The following is an 11,437-nucleotide window of genomic DNA, read 5'->3' as shown; positions in this document are numbered from 1 at the left end:
ATAATGAAATGGTGTTCTCCTATAATAATTATTCACAAAAATTTAAAAGGTTCACACTGGGACCACTCCTGCTTTTAAATTATATTATTATATGTAAGTTGTTATTAATTACCCAGATATACCAAGGGTTCATTATATCTTCAGTTTCCAACTGCAATTTTGAGGAAGGCTGAACTTTCTGGATTTTTTGCCAATTATTAATATGATTAATATTTAACAGTAAAGTCAAGAAAGTAGATGAAGACCAGTAGCTAATGGCTCTAATAACTAACAGCTAAGAGACATCCAATGATTCTAACTTGCTCTGAAACTGCCAAGGGTTAGGACAGGGGCTCCATTCTCTCACAAGACTCTTCTTGTCCTGAAATATTTTCTGGTATCTCCTCCATATGATTTGTGAATCAGAAATTTAACTGAGACATTTTTATGTAAATTCAGATCATCCTTCCCAGAGGGAATCCAAGGGACTACCCCATTAGGCAGCTGGCAAGCAATCATCCATTAAAATATGTTAAGAAATATCATTTTTCTCACACTGATTTCTAACACAGGAGCAACTTCTTTCTGGTTTATTTATAAAACACCTGTCAAATTAAAATGCCAAATAGCTTTAAATATTAACATTTCACCTTAGAACCTGACAACTGCATCACTTTAAATACTTGCAAAAAAGTTCAATTCAATTGTAAACACCTGGGATTTGCCTGTTTGCTACTAAGCATGCACATAAAAATATAAGTTGTATGTACTTTTGACACTCCAAAGTGACAAGGTGTGGCTATAACAGCTCTTCACAGTTAATCATCAATAGCTACTCAATAAGTGCCTGATTTTTCCTGGGAATTGTTTCATTCGAGACCAATTATTCCTGGGAATTGCTTCATTCAACACCAATCTTCCCAGGAATTGCTTCATTCAGGACCAGTTCAGGAGACGCCAGAGTTTTTTTCCATAAAACCAAGTCAAAAAATATTCCCTATATTGTTCAGTGCCTACAAATTAATAAGACAAAGGTAGGCCAGTCAAGCAGCAGGCTCGCCCTGAGCACCTGCCATGTTCGTGGTGCTGGGAAGAGGGCAGAGCTTTCTCTAGGGGCTGGTATGTTCAAAGATAAAGACGTGAAAACAGGGTAACAAAATTAAGGCTTATTTTCAATGTTTACCTTTAACAAAATGATGCTTTTAACCAAAAAGAAAAAAGTCAGCAATATGATTATGCTATTCACAAAATGATTACAGAATTTACAAAAATATTAATTTGTGCTTTGATCTGCTAATTGTATATATGTTTAAGTTCATGTGGAAATAACTTTAAATATTCAAACTTGAGACCCTTTTTCCATCTTACCTCTTCTTCTCTTCCTCCTCTACTCTGGAGGACACAAAAACATATATTTAAGATTTTCGGTCTTAGAGGAATCCAAGCCTGGTAAGGAAGAAAAGATCAACACACAGAAAAACAACACAAATCACACAAAACAGAACAAATTCAGGTTAAGACTTAAGAGCTGTAGGAAGTCTAGCTATATAGTCCTAAATAGGAGCAGCTGTGATATACAGTTAGCCACGCACTAATTATGCAAATCAGGAGAATAAGTCCCGGAAAACACGGAAAAAGAAGTTGAACAGCAACCTATAATCAGGAGACAGACACTAAAACCTAAAGTGAAATTTTTCAATGGGGGAAAGTGAGTCAACTTTGGATCTCCAAACCATCTTTACCAGCAAGCTTCCTACATTCTAGACCCTTCCTTCATTCCAGCCCAAACAAGAGTTCTAAACAGCGCTGCCCCTGCTGCCCAGGACAAAACCGAAGGGAGGGGCCTACGGGCCAGCTCCTCACCATCCATCCCCTGACACCTCCCACCTCAACTCCGACTTGTGCTTACACCCAGGAGGTTCCTCTACCCCACCCGGCTTTGCCTTGTAACGTCTAGAAAGCCGATTCAGCACGTCTCTCTCGGGTGGGCCATTTAAGGACTGTCGGCAGCGCTTGGGACTTTGTCTCTTCATGAACAGACACTCCCTCATAGAACAAGACTTAGAGCTGGAAGGTGGGGTAGTAACCACGGGGGAAAATTCACGTTGGCCTATGGCAATGGTGCGCCAGTTTTACAAGGAAAACGCAATGCTTTCACGCTAATGGTTGCAATCATGGGAAATCCCTTTCTGAAGCTAGATTTGCTCTATCAGGATGAATCATGACCATTGTTTCACATAAAACTGACCTAAGGAAAGGTGAGCATGAGCGCGAGCATGCCTGCACTTCCACACTGGCTGCTCTTTGCAGGAGTCATGAACCAAGTTACCTGAGCAGGTAACAGCCACGGAGGCTTGACACTCCTGCCCCAACGTGGCCTGGCCTGCTCTAGCAGTTTTAATTCTCCATTCACTGCATCTCGAGACATCAAAATACCCAACCAAATGTGGACAATGAGACCTCATAATCCGAGATCAAGCTTCCAAAAAAGCTGGGCAACCCAGGATCTTCTCCAGAAAGCCTATCCGTGCTCCCCTTTCATGGTGTACAGTGTGTGCAGGGGAAGGGGGGGACTGTAGACTTCATTCATACTTTTTTCTTTCTGAATAATCTGTGTCTCCCCCACCCCAAATTGAATAACTGCCTTGTGATTTCCCAACTGTGGAAGGAAGGAGGAAGCGGGCAGAGCCCAGATGGAGCACCCTTGGCCGCGGTGCAGACGGCTGGACATCCACATCCAGGACCCTCAGAGAAACCCCGTGCCAGCCTTGGCAAGAGCCAAACTTGTGCCCCCCCAACACCCCCACCTCCAACACCTAGTCCTTGGCATATTGTTGAAAGTGGTCGAATCAGAAAGGGAATTCAAGGAGGTGTTGGCTGAGTTTGCCTTTGGAGGGAGAAAGAAGCAGGAACTTGACCAGCCGTGGTGGCCCCACCCCCTCGCCCCTCTGAACCCAAATTCCAAGGAGGGAACAGCCGCGCTGCAGCGGAGAACCTCGCAAGGAACTGGAAACTCCGCGGCCTGAACTGAAATCTTCAACGTCTGTTTTTCTAATAATTAAAAATATACATGCAAAGCTTTAAATACAATAGTACTGTTGAACTAGTCCAAGTAGAAATAACAATAAGAGCAACAACAACTATCCTTTAACCCCACCCATCCCCAAAACGCCGGGAGCCGAAGCCTGGGCTTTGCAACCTCCTCAGGTCACTAGGCTCAGCCTCCCCCTGCTCTGACCCCGCGCCGTGGGGCTGGGGTGGCGAGGGGGGCGCGGGGCTCTTGGGGACCCAGGGGAATCCAGGCGCTCCGGGGTGCTAGGGGCACTACGGGGCCCAGGATCTCCGGTACTCGAGGGGCGACCGAGGTATCCGGATCCCGGGGAAGGTCTGGCTACAGGGGAGGCCCTGCGCGCCCCGCCCGCAGCACTGGGGGCGGCTGGGCAGCTAGGAGCCGCCCCCTCCGTAACTTTCTCAATAGCTTCAGGGAAGAGGCGGAGTGTGGGGTGCGGTTAAAAGGCGTCGCAGGGGCAGGCAGGTGTTGAAGACCCGACGCGCCCGGCGCGCTCCGCTCTCCCGGACTCCCAGCCAGTCGGCGGCGCCGCAGCCTACAGCGAGCGCCGAGGCGGCCCCGGCCAGCACCAGCCCAGACCCCGCGGGAGCGCACAGCCGCCACTCGCGGTCTCGCGGAGCGCTCCCTCCTGCACAGGTGAGGCCGCGCAGCCGGCGCCCGACCCTCAGCGCCCCGGGACGGCCTGGGGTGGGGAAACCCGGGACGGCCAGGACTGGGGGACCTGGCCGCGTCCGGGGAACCCGGATCCCCCCAGCTGGACCCGGCTTGCCCTGAGGCTCCTGCACCGTCCTTATCCCGGGCAGTAGAGACAGCGGACCTGGGGCGGAGGGCCTGGGGCGAGAGCGAACTTCTGGAAAGGGAGTTTCTTCGGCCAAGTCCTGAAATTCGAATCGAGCTGTTCCGGCCGGATTTGCAGCGTCGCGCCGGGGACGGGGACGTGGTAACAGAACCCCAGAGGCAGCGATCGGGTTCGGCGCGCAGGGCGGGGGAGGGGAAGCCAGCCAGCAGGAGACAGTTCGACCTCGGCGTGATCGATTGTCAATAATATTCCTCCGGGGAAATTCTCGCACAGCCGCCGGGTGGCTTTAACTGCAGCCACTAGAAGTTTTTAATTGGCTGAAGGCTTAGTTCCTGAAGAAAAATCAATTTCGTTTGTTAAGCAGGAAGGCTTCACGGGAGGAAACTGACCTTTACCTCCTCGCCCTGCCTTTGCAAAGAAAATCGCTCAGATCGAGGTCCCGCAGAGATTAACTAGAACTCCCTGCCTAGAGACCCAGCCTAGAGCCCCAGACCGCCGCTTTAATCTGAGTTAAGAGTTTGGTTGCTTCTCTTTTTCCGAAGCAATCAAGAACGTTTATCTCCGGGTGGGCTTTTTCCAGCTGGAAGGAAAGCTTTAGGACATTTGTTTACAAATGTGGTAGTGTGCAGCTGAGAAATGTGTTCTTTGGGATGGTTGCTTTAGCCCTTCGATGTTCCCTCAGTGGAGGGGGGAATAAGCCTAAATGGTGTGTGTCTTTCAGTTTTCTGACAGGCGGACCTGTATGACCCTGACCATTTACTTGTGACTCTGTCTTGAGATGTTTGGTGACAGCCATGTTTCCATTAGACCTTTGAGTCTCTTTCAGAACTAGTGCGCTCAGTCGGGCGTGATTACAGACACCTGTGGGGGTGCTCTGTGAGAGGTCAGCCATCCAAAAAGTAAGGATTGAGAAGTGAATGGGTAAAGAATTCCTTTTGCCTTTTCTGCAACCTGGTGATTCACCCAGTGCCTTCCCTAAAGAACAGAACCAGCTCCTCAACTCGCTGCGGGCAGAATTCCAAACAATTACAGGTGGTGTGGGCCAGGTAGGAGCCTGCCCATGACCCATCTGCGGGGTCAGAAAAGGCAGGAGAGCAGCTCCCTGCATGATCTGAATATTGAGAGCAATTCCAGCCTGCTTGTTTAGTCCATCTTGCGCTATTGCCCCTATCTCATCTGGAGAGCAAATTTTAATTTGCTCCTCTTCCTAAAAGGATTTTTAAAACAGGTAGTTGCAACTCAACCAAGAGCTTTAAAAAACAACAACAGTATAGGGTTTACTTAGGACTGAATTTTTCTCAACTGATGATGATTGGACTGGGTTATAGAAGAGTGTGTAATCTTTGGTAGTCTGGAAGAGGCAAAGGCATAAGCCCCACCCCTAGACATTAGCCAGATGTATTGAATTAAACCATGGACAGTTTATTTCAGTAAGTGTTCTGCTTTCCAGTTGGTAAGTGCCAATGAGGAACTGGACTGTCTAAATTTCAAAAAATTGTTTGGTTAAAAGATGAATTTTGGTTCACCTAAGGACCTCCCAGACAGTCTGTGTCTGAAGAGTCAAGGCTGAACTGGGGCTAGACCCCGGTTTCTTCCAGTTGATGTGCTTCTTTGTCAAGCTGAGTAGGGCTAAATGTTTCCCAAGCACATTTCAATCTTACATAGTTTTCCTGTCTGTGACTCTTCTCCATGTCTCTCCTGCCTCCTCTAGCCAAGGTGGCATTGGATGGCTTCAGCCAGACCTTGGTGCCCCACAACAGAGCCCAAGATGAGGCACAGTGATGAAAGGTGTTCGTTCCAAGCCTGCTTAGGAAGTCCATCAGGAAACAGGACCCAACTTGCTCAAAATGAAGAGAGCATTTAACGTAAGAGAAGAAGGAGGATTCACTAACAGCTTAGAAGGGGTGGAAAACAGATCACTCACCAGAATTGTAGAGAGGTGGAATCCTGTTTACAAGAAGAGTTGATTGAGACAGACGGGGTGTAACTATGAATAAATGAAGACACCTCATATCCTGGGATGAAGAGAAGGCCACTGTCTCATGAAAGATTGATCCACAGGCTTCTCCAAATCCCTTTTCAATGAGTAGTACGTTACCCCAGCAGGCTTTGGTTCTGAACTTCAATACAGTGACTCACCCTTTAGGGCCAGTGATGGGGGAAATCACCGAGTTAGATTTTCTGTCATTTTTCTTAGCATGCCTCTTTAGAAACACTTCTAAATTAAGACTGGAACCCACAATAAAAATGTACAGTTACAATAATTACCAAAGAGATATCCCTCAGAACTAACTGAGCAATCAGTCCCAGCATGGCAGTGAGGACCACCAATCAGTACACAAAAAGTATGCCAAAATCCATGCAGAGTGACTTTGTTCTGTGGACAGACAGATTCTAACCTCCTTTTTATGTAAAAAGGAAATGAAGCCTTTTGTGAAATGTTAACTTGGGAGTGCCTTCAATATAAGCTTTACCATTGGTATCAGTCATTTCACTGCTACATCCCAAGTCCATGAAAGTGAACTGAAATACTTTTAAGGAAAGTGGCTCAAGTGTGCCTGGGTGGCTCAGTCAGTTAATTGTCTGCCTTCCTCTCAGGTCATGGTCCCAGGGTCCTGGGATCGAGCACTGCTTTGGGTCCCCTGCTCAGCGGAGAGCCTGCTTCCTCCTCTCCCTCTGCTGCTCCCCTGCTTGTGCTCTCTCTCTCTCTCTCTCTCTCTCTCTTTCTGTCGGATAAATAAATAAAATCAGAAAGAAAGAAAGGAAGGAAGAGAGAGAAAGAAAGAAAGAAAAAGAGGCTCTGTAGGGAGATGTCCCATTGGCCTTTAAGGGAAGGCTGGCCTCAGCTAGTATCAGTCCCAGTGGGACCGTCCAAAACTTGAAGCTGACAGGCAGGTGCAACAACCAAGTGCTGATCGAGTGCTGAGTAACTCAAGCAGAGTCTGCAGAGAGTGCAGAGAGTTGGGTCAGCACTAATTAGTGCCTTTAAGTTGGTGAGTACTTTTGCTTGTGGTTCTCCTCCCCCACCCCCCCCCAAATCTTTATTATGTGCTAAACATTGGGTGAATTATTCAGGTAAATAAGCTACTCTTTATTAGAGAACGCATACAAACACGTTCCGGGTAGTTTGGGAACTATACATCTAATCCTACGGCAAACTAGGTTGGTTTTGTTTTCACCTTTTTTGGTGAGGTTGTGTAAGAGTTGGTGTTTGCTCAAGAAGTGATTTAAGACTGCTGACTTACCTGGGACCCAGAGAAATCTCCCAAATTCTGCCCTGACTAGTCACTCCTGCATTGTGTTCTCTTTGTCTTTTCCAGTGCAGACTGCCCAGAGAAGATGGATTGGAGCACACTACAGACGATTCTGGGGGGTGTCAATAAACACTCCACCAGTATTGGGAAAATCTGGCTCACGGTCCTCTTCATTTTTCGCATTATGATCCTTGTGGTAGCTGCAAAGGAAGTATGGGGAGATGAGCAAGCCGATTTTGTCTGCAACACTCTACAGCCTGGGTGCAAAAATGTGTGCTATGATCACTATTTCCCTATCTCTCACATCCGCCTCTGGGCTCTCCAGTTGATCTTTGTGTCCACACCGGCTCTCTTGGTGGCCATGCATGTTGCCTACCGGAGACACGAGAAGAAAAGGAAGTTCATTAAGGGAGAGATAAAGAGTGAATTTAAAGACATCGAAGAGATCAAAAGCCAGAAGGTCCGCATTGAAGGGTCACTGTGGTGGACCTACACCAGCAGCATCTTCTTCCGGGTCATCTTTGAAGCGGTCTTCATGTACGTCTTCTATATCATGTATGATGGGTTCTCCATGCAGCGTTTGGTGAAATGCAATGCGTGGCCTTGTCCCAATACAGTGGACTGCTTTGTTTCCAGGCCCACGGAAAAGACTGTCTTTACGGTTTTCATGATTGCAGTGTCTGGAATTTGCATACTGCTAAATGTCACTGAATTGTGTTATTTGCTAATTAGATATTGTTCCGGAAAGTCGAAAAAACCAGTTTAACACATTACCCAGCTAGTGAATAAGATAGGGTGAAAAGGATGAGGCATGGGTGCTTTGCTGTCAAGACACGATCACCAACATTTCCCAAGATCAAGATTCTTGTCTTAAATGCAACAATTTGAAACTGCTCTAGATCTCAGTGAAATTCCAGATGCCTCCAACAGAGCTTTACTCTCCTAAAGCTTGAAAACAAAGGCATAATTCTATGCCTATACTGATTTTTACTACAATTAGTTCCAGTAAAACCCCATGCTAGTAGAGTTTGTGGGTGCAGGTACTCTCACATTTTAAATAAAGGAAATCAGCATTTGTTTCTCTTTCTTTGAGGAAAGGAGAGAAACGCCAAGTTCTTAAGAGGACACTGAGAAGTTTGGATTGATCCCCTTAGGGCTCCCTTGGCCACATTCCCTGAATTAAAGGTGAACATAGAGATTCTTGATTCTTTTATTCGCTTGGGAAGTTTTAGTCTCTAACAACGGGCAGGGTTATCTAATGCTTCAAACTCTCATGCTTTTTTTTTAAGTGAAAACTTTAAAATGGGATAAGTTCTTTTGATCTGCAAGATGCTCTGAAACAGATGTTCCTCCTATTTCAAAGGCTCAGATTATGATATGTGTACAATTAGATACTATCATTGAATTTAAAATACAGCCTTTCAGTTTTGAATAATTTGCTGTACCTGAGAAGGTATTTGCTGTATTAACTGTGGTATGTAGCACATAAAAGCATTTCAGCCTCTCACACGTGAAACCACCTAGAAGTACTTAGTGATGGCTTATAATAGCAAAGGACCTCATTTCCAAAATTCAGGTGTGATTTTGCCTGAAAAATATGGACTGGTTGGACCACCAACTACTACCAACTACAGGCTGGCTCAAGACACGCTCTTTCCTTCATAGTGTTTGCCTTTTCCATTACTGTGGTAAATGGTAGGAACACTGATTTAAAGAGGTTGCTTGGGAATATTTTATTGCCACAGTACAATTTAAAGGTGCAGAACAAAATGGGGGGAGGGGTAGTTACCATTTTTAAAGAACAGATAGAAAGACTAGACTCTAAATTCTGATGATTAAAAATGAGTTTCATCTACTTCAAAAGTTTGTTTGCTTCCCTCTTCAGCATCCAGTTTTCTTAATTGAAAATAGAATTGATAGACCTTCATTTTTAAATAGAAACTAGAGTTTAGATAAATATTAAGCAGTTCTATAGGACAAATTGAACCCTAATATTATCATTGTGCTTGACATGGTTTCAAAAAAATGGTACTCAACATACTTTAATGTGGGTAAACATTTTCCTGTTGCGAAGAATAGCATTGTAAAAACATTTTGTAATAATAAATAATAGCTTTAATTACATGCTTGTTACTAAAATAATTTTGTAATGTCTCAAATATCATTTAAAATATTAAAATATAATTGATTCATAAAATAGCTATTTAAAATCTATTACAGTTTTTAATAGAAGAGCAAATTTTAATTTCACCTATAGCCTGTTTTGTATGTCGATATTTTCTATTTCATAACCCCAAATGGGTAAGTTACCAGGGTACCTGTCCACCATTCTGGACTTCTTCTGCCCACTTACAGAAAAGTCTCTGTTACTAGAAAGCTTGATAGGGGAGGGAGAAGGAGAGATTATTTTTGCCCAACCACATGCTCACCTCGAATAGGTTTTTGACAAACACACATGCAGTATGATGTGTGAACTGGATTTATAACCTGGAGAATGCCAAGTTGGGTTCATGTGACCAGTTTGGCTCCTAGAAGAATCATGGAAGCTGACACTTAAGAATGTGATTCGTGGTGAAGTTTGGCCGAGGCATTAGAAAAATTCTATAAAGTGTCTTTTCTAGGGGATTTTCTTTCTGTATATCTGTATGTAATCAAAGCCAGTCTTGTGAAACTGCTTTTTCTTCCTTAGTGCCCATTTCTATGGGAAATAAGCCTGACAGGTCAGCCTGTCCCTGTGTGTGTGAGTGCTGGCCGCTGGAAGGCCTGCCTGGCCCTCACCTGCTCTTCCCCAGTCAGCCAACAATGGTTCCATCCATTCAATAGAACGAGCCTTCAGCCCAAGGACCTCAGAGCATTTTATACATTAATACTTATGAATATTTTTATGGAGAACCATACACTTTTTAAATGGATTTAAGAGTACAAAAAAACAAGGGTGCCTAGGTGGCTCAGTCAGTTGGGTATCTGACTCTTGATTTCGGCTCAGGTCATAGTCTCGGGGTTGTGGGATCAAGCCCCGCATCAGGCTCTGTGCTCAGTGGGGAGTCTGCTTGAGGTTCTCTCTCCCCCTTCCCCTCTGCCCCTCCCCCACTCTCTCTCTTTCTCTCTCTAAAAAATACATAAATCTTAAAAAAAAAAAAGCAGACAAGAAACAGCCAACTTTCATCCAAGTAATAGAAAAGAGATAAGAAATAGTCCCTGGCCATCTTCCACAGTGCTCTGCATGCAGCCTGTTAAAACAGCACATGATTTTTCAAATAGGTATGTTCACTCTTAAAAGCTATGAAGATTACTACTCTCAAGGTTTTAAAAGACTGGGTCGAAGTAATTACAGATTACTGCTGACCACTTTTAAGAATTTATAGAGTAATCTGGCCACATGCCTGAAAATTAGAGCTTGAACTCTGAACTTGAATTTAATGCTCAATATACAGCTCAAATTTATCATTTGTGATAGGTAAGAAAAAGCTTTGCTGGTTGGTTGGTTTGTTTTTAAAGATTCCGCCAAAGGACCTTGTGTCCTCTTGGCTGCATTGAGGCCAGAGCCTCCCTGGCCTCACACAGGCCAGCCTCCAGAAGGGCCTCAGCGGTGGCAGAGCATCAATGTGTGTGACCTTGGGAGCTTATGAAGCAGTGGGTGCAGCCCAGCTGCTAATTCTACCTGGTACAAGGTTTATTAGCAAACTGGCACTCATGGTCTCAACTCTTCTGTAAATATACAACTGTTAGAAGGTGGATTGCAATTGGTCTGAGTGAATAAGGGCTGATTCAAGAGGACAAAGGTACCATTCTCCAGGGTGGTCTGGCCTGAGCTGCCCGTCATTGCTATCGCTGACCTCAGCGGTTATCTAGACAGCAACAGAAAACATGCTGAGAAAGGTTTATGGTGGGTAGGCAGGAGCTCACTTAGTTCTCTGGACCTTGGTTTTCGCATCTTAAAATGGGCTTACTGAATACTTGCCAAGTTTACTGGCAACCAAATACGATAATTCACATAAAAGCTTTCTATGTCATAAAATGTTAAGTAAAATACTGCCATCTCTTTTCCATTAGATAGATCCCAAGCTGGAAAGATGATCGGTGGTATTTTAGATAGAAATGACTCCAGCATGGGGCACGGTGGCTCAGTCGTTAAGCGTCTGCCTTCAGCTCAGGTCATGATCCCAGGGTCCTGGGATCGAGCCTCACATCAGGCTCCCTGCTCCTTCTTCTCCCTCTCCCACTCCCCCTGCTTGTGTTCCCTCTCTCGCTGTGTCTCTCTCTGTCAAATAAATAAAAGAAAGAAAGAAAGAAAGAAAGAAAGAAAGAAAGAAAGAAAGAAAAAAGAAAAGAAAG

The 11,437-nt window shown here is 45.0% G+C and overlaps 1 protein-coding gene across 2 annotated transcripts; it reads left to right on the top strand.

Annotated features, from left to right (window-relative positions):
* Nucleotides 1–3,476: 3,476 nt before the first annotated feature.
* On the top strand, nt 3,477–9,229 carry GJB2 (gap junction protein beta 2). Of its 2 annotated transcripts, none has more exons than XM_019793611.2 (2): nt 3,477–3,685; nt 7,174–9,229. In XM_019793611.2, the coding sequence occupies exon 2, from the start codon at nt 7,188–7,190 to the stop codon at nt 7,866–7,868; it is 681 nt and encodes a 226-aa protein (XP_019649170.1). In that variant the 5' UTR covers nt 3,477–3,685; nt 7,174–7,187; the 3' UTR covers nt 7,869–9,229. The 2 variants fall into 2 exon arrangements, with proteins under 2 accessions (XP_019649170.1, XP_011215979.1); XM_011217677.3 differs by having other exon boundaries at nt 7,169–9,229.
* The last annotated feature ends 2,208 nt before the right edge of the window (nt 9,230–11,437 follow it).

The sequence above is a fragment of the Ailuropoda melanoleuca genome, chromosome 7 (genome assembly GCF_002007445.2).
Source record: "Ailuropoda melanoleuca isolate Jingjing chromosome 7, ASM200744v2, whole genome shotgun sequence".
NCBI classification, from domain to species: Eukaryota; Metazoa; Chordata; class Mammalia; order Carnivora; family Ursidae; genus Ailuropoda; species Ailuropoda melanoleuca.
Note: the sequence above shows the minus strand (reverse complement) of the source record. Positions and strands in the feature narration are given on the sequence as shown.

Excerpts from the sequence above, each read along its gene's own strand:
- GJB2 (XM_019793611.2), top strand. The coding sequence starts at position 7,188 with ATGGATTGGAGCACACTACAGACGATTCTGGGGGGTGTCAATAAACAC.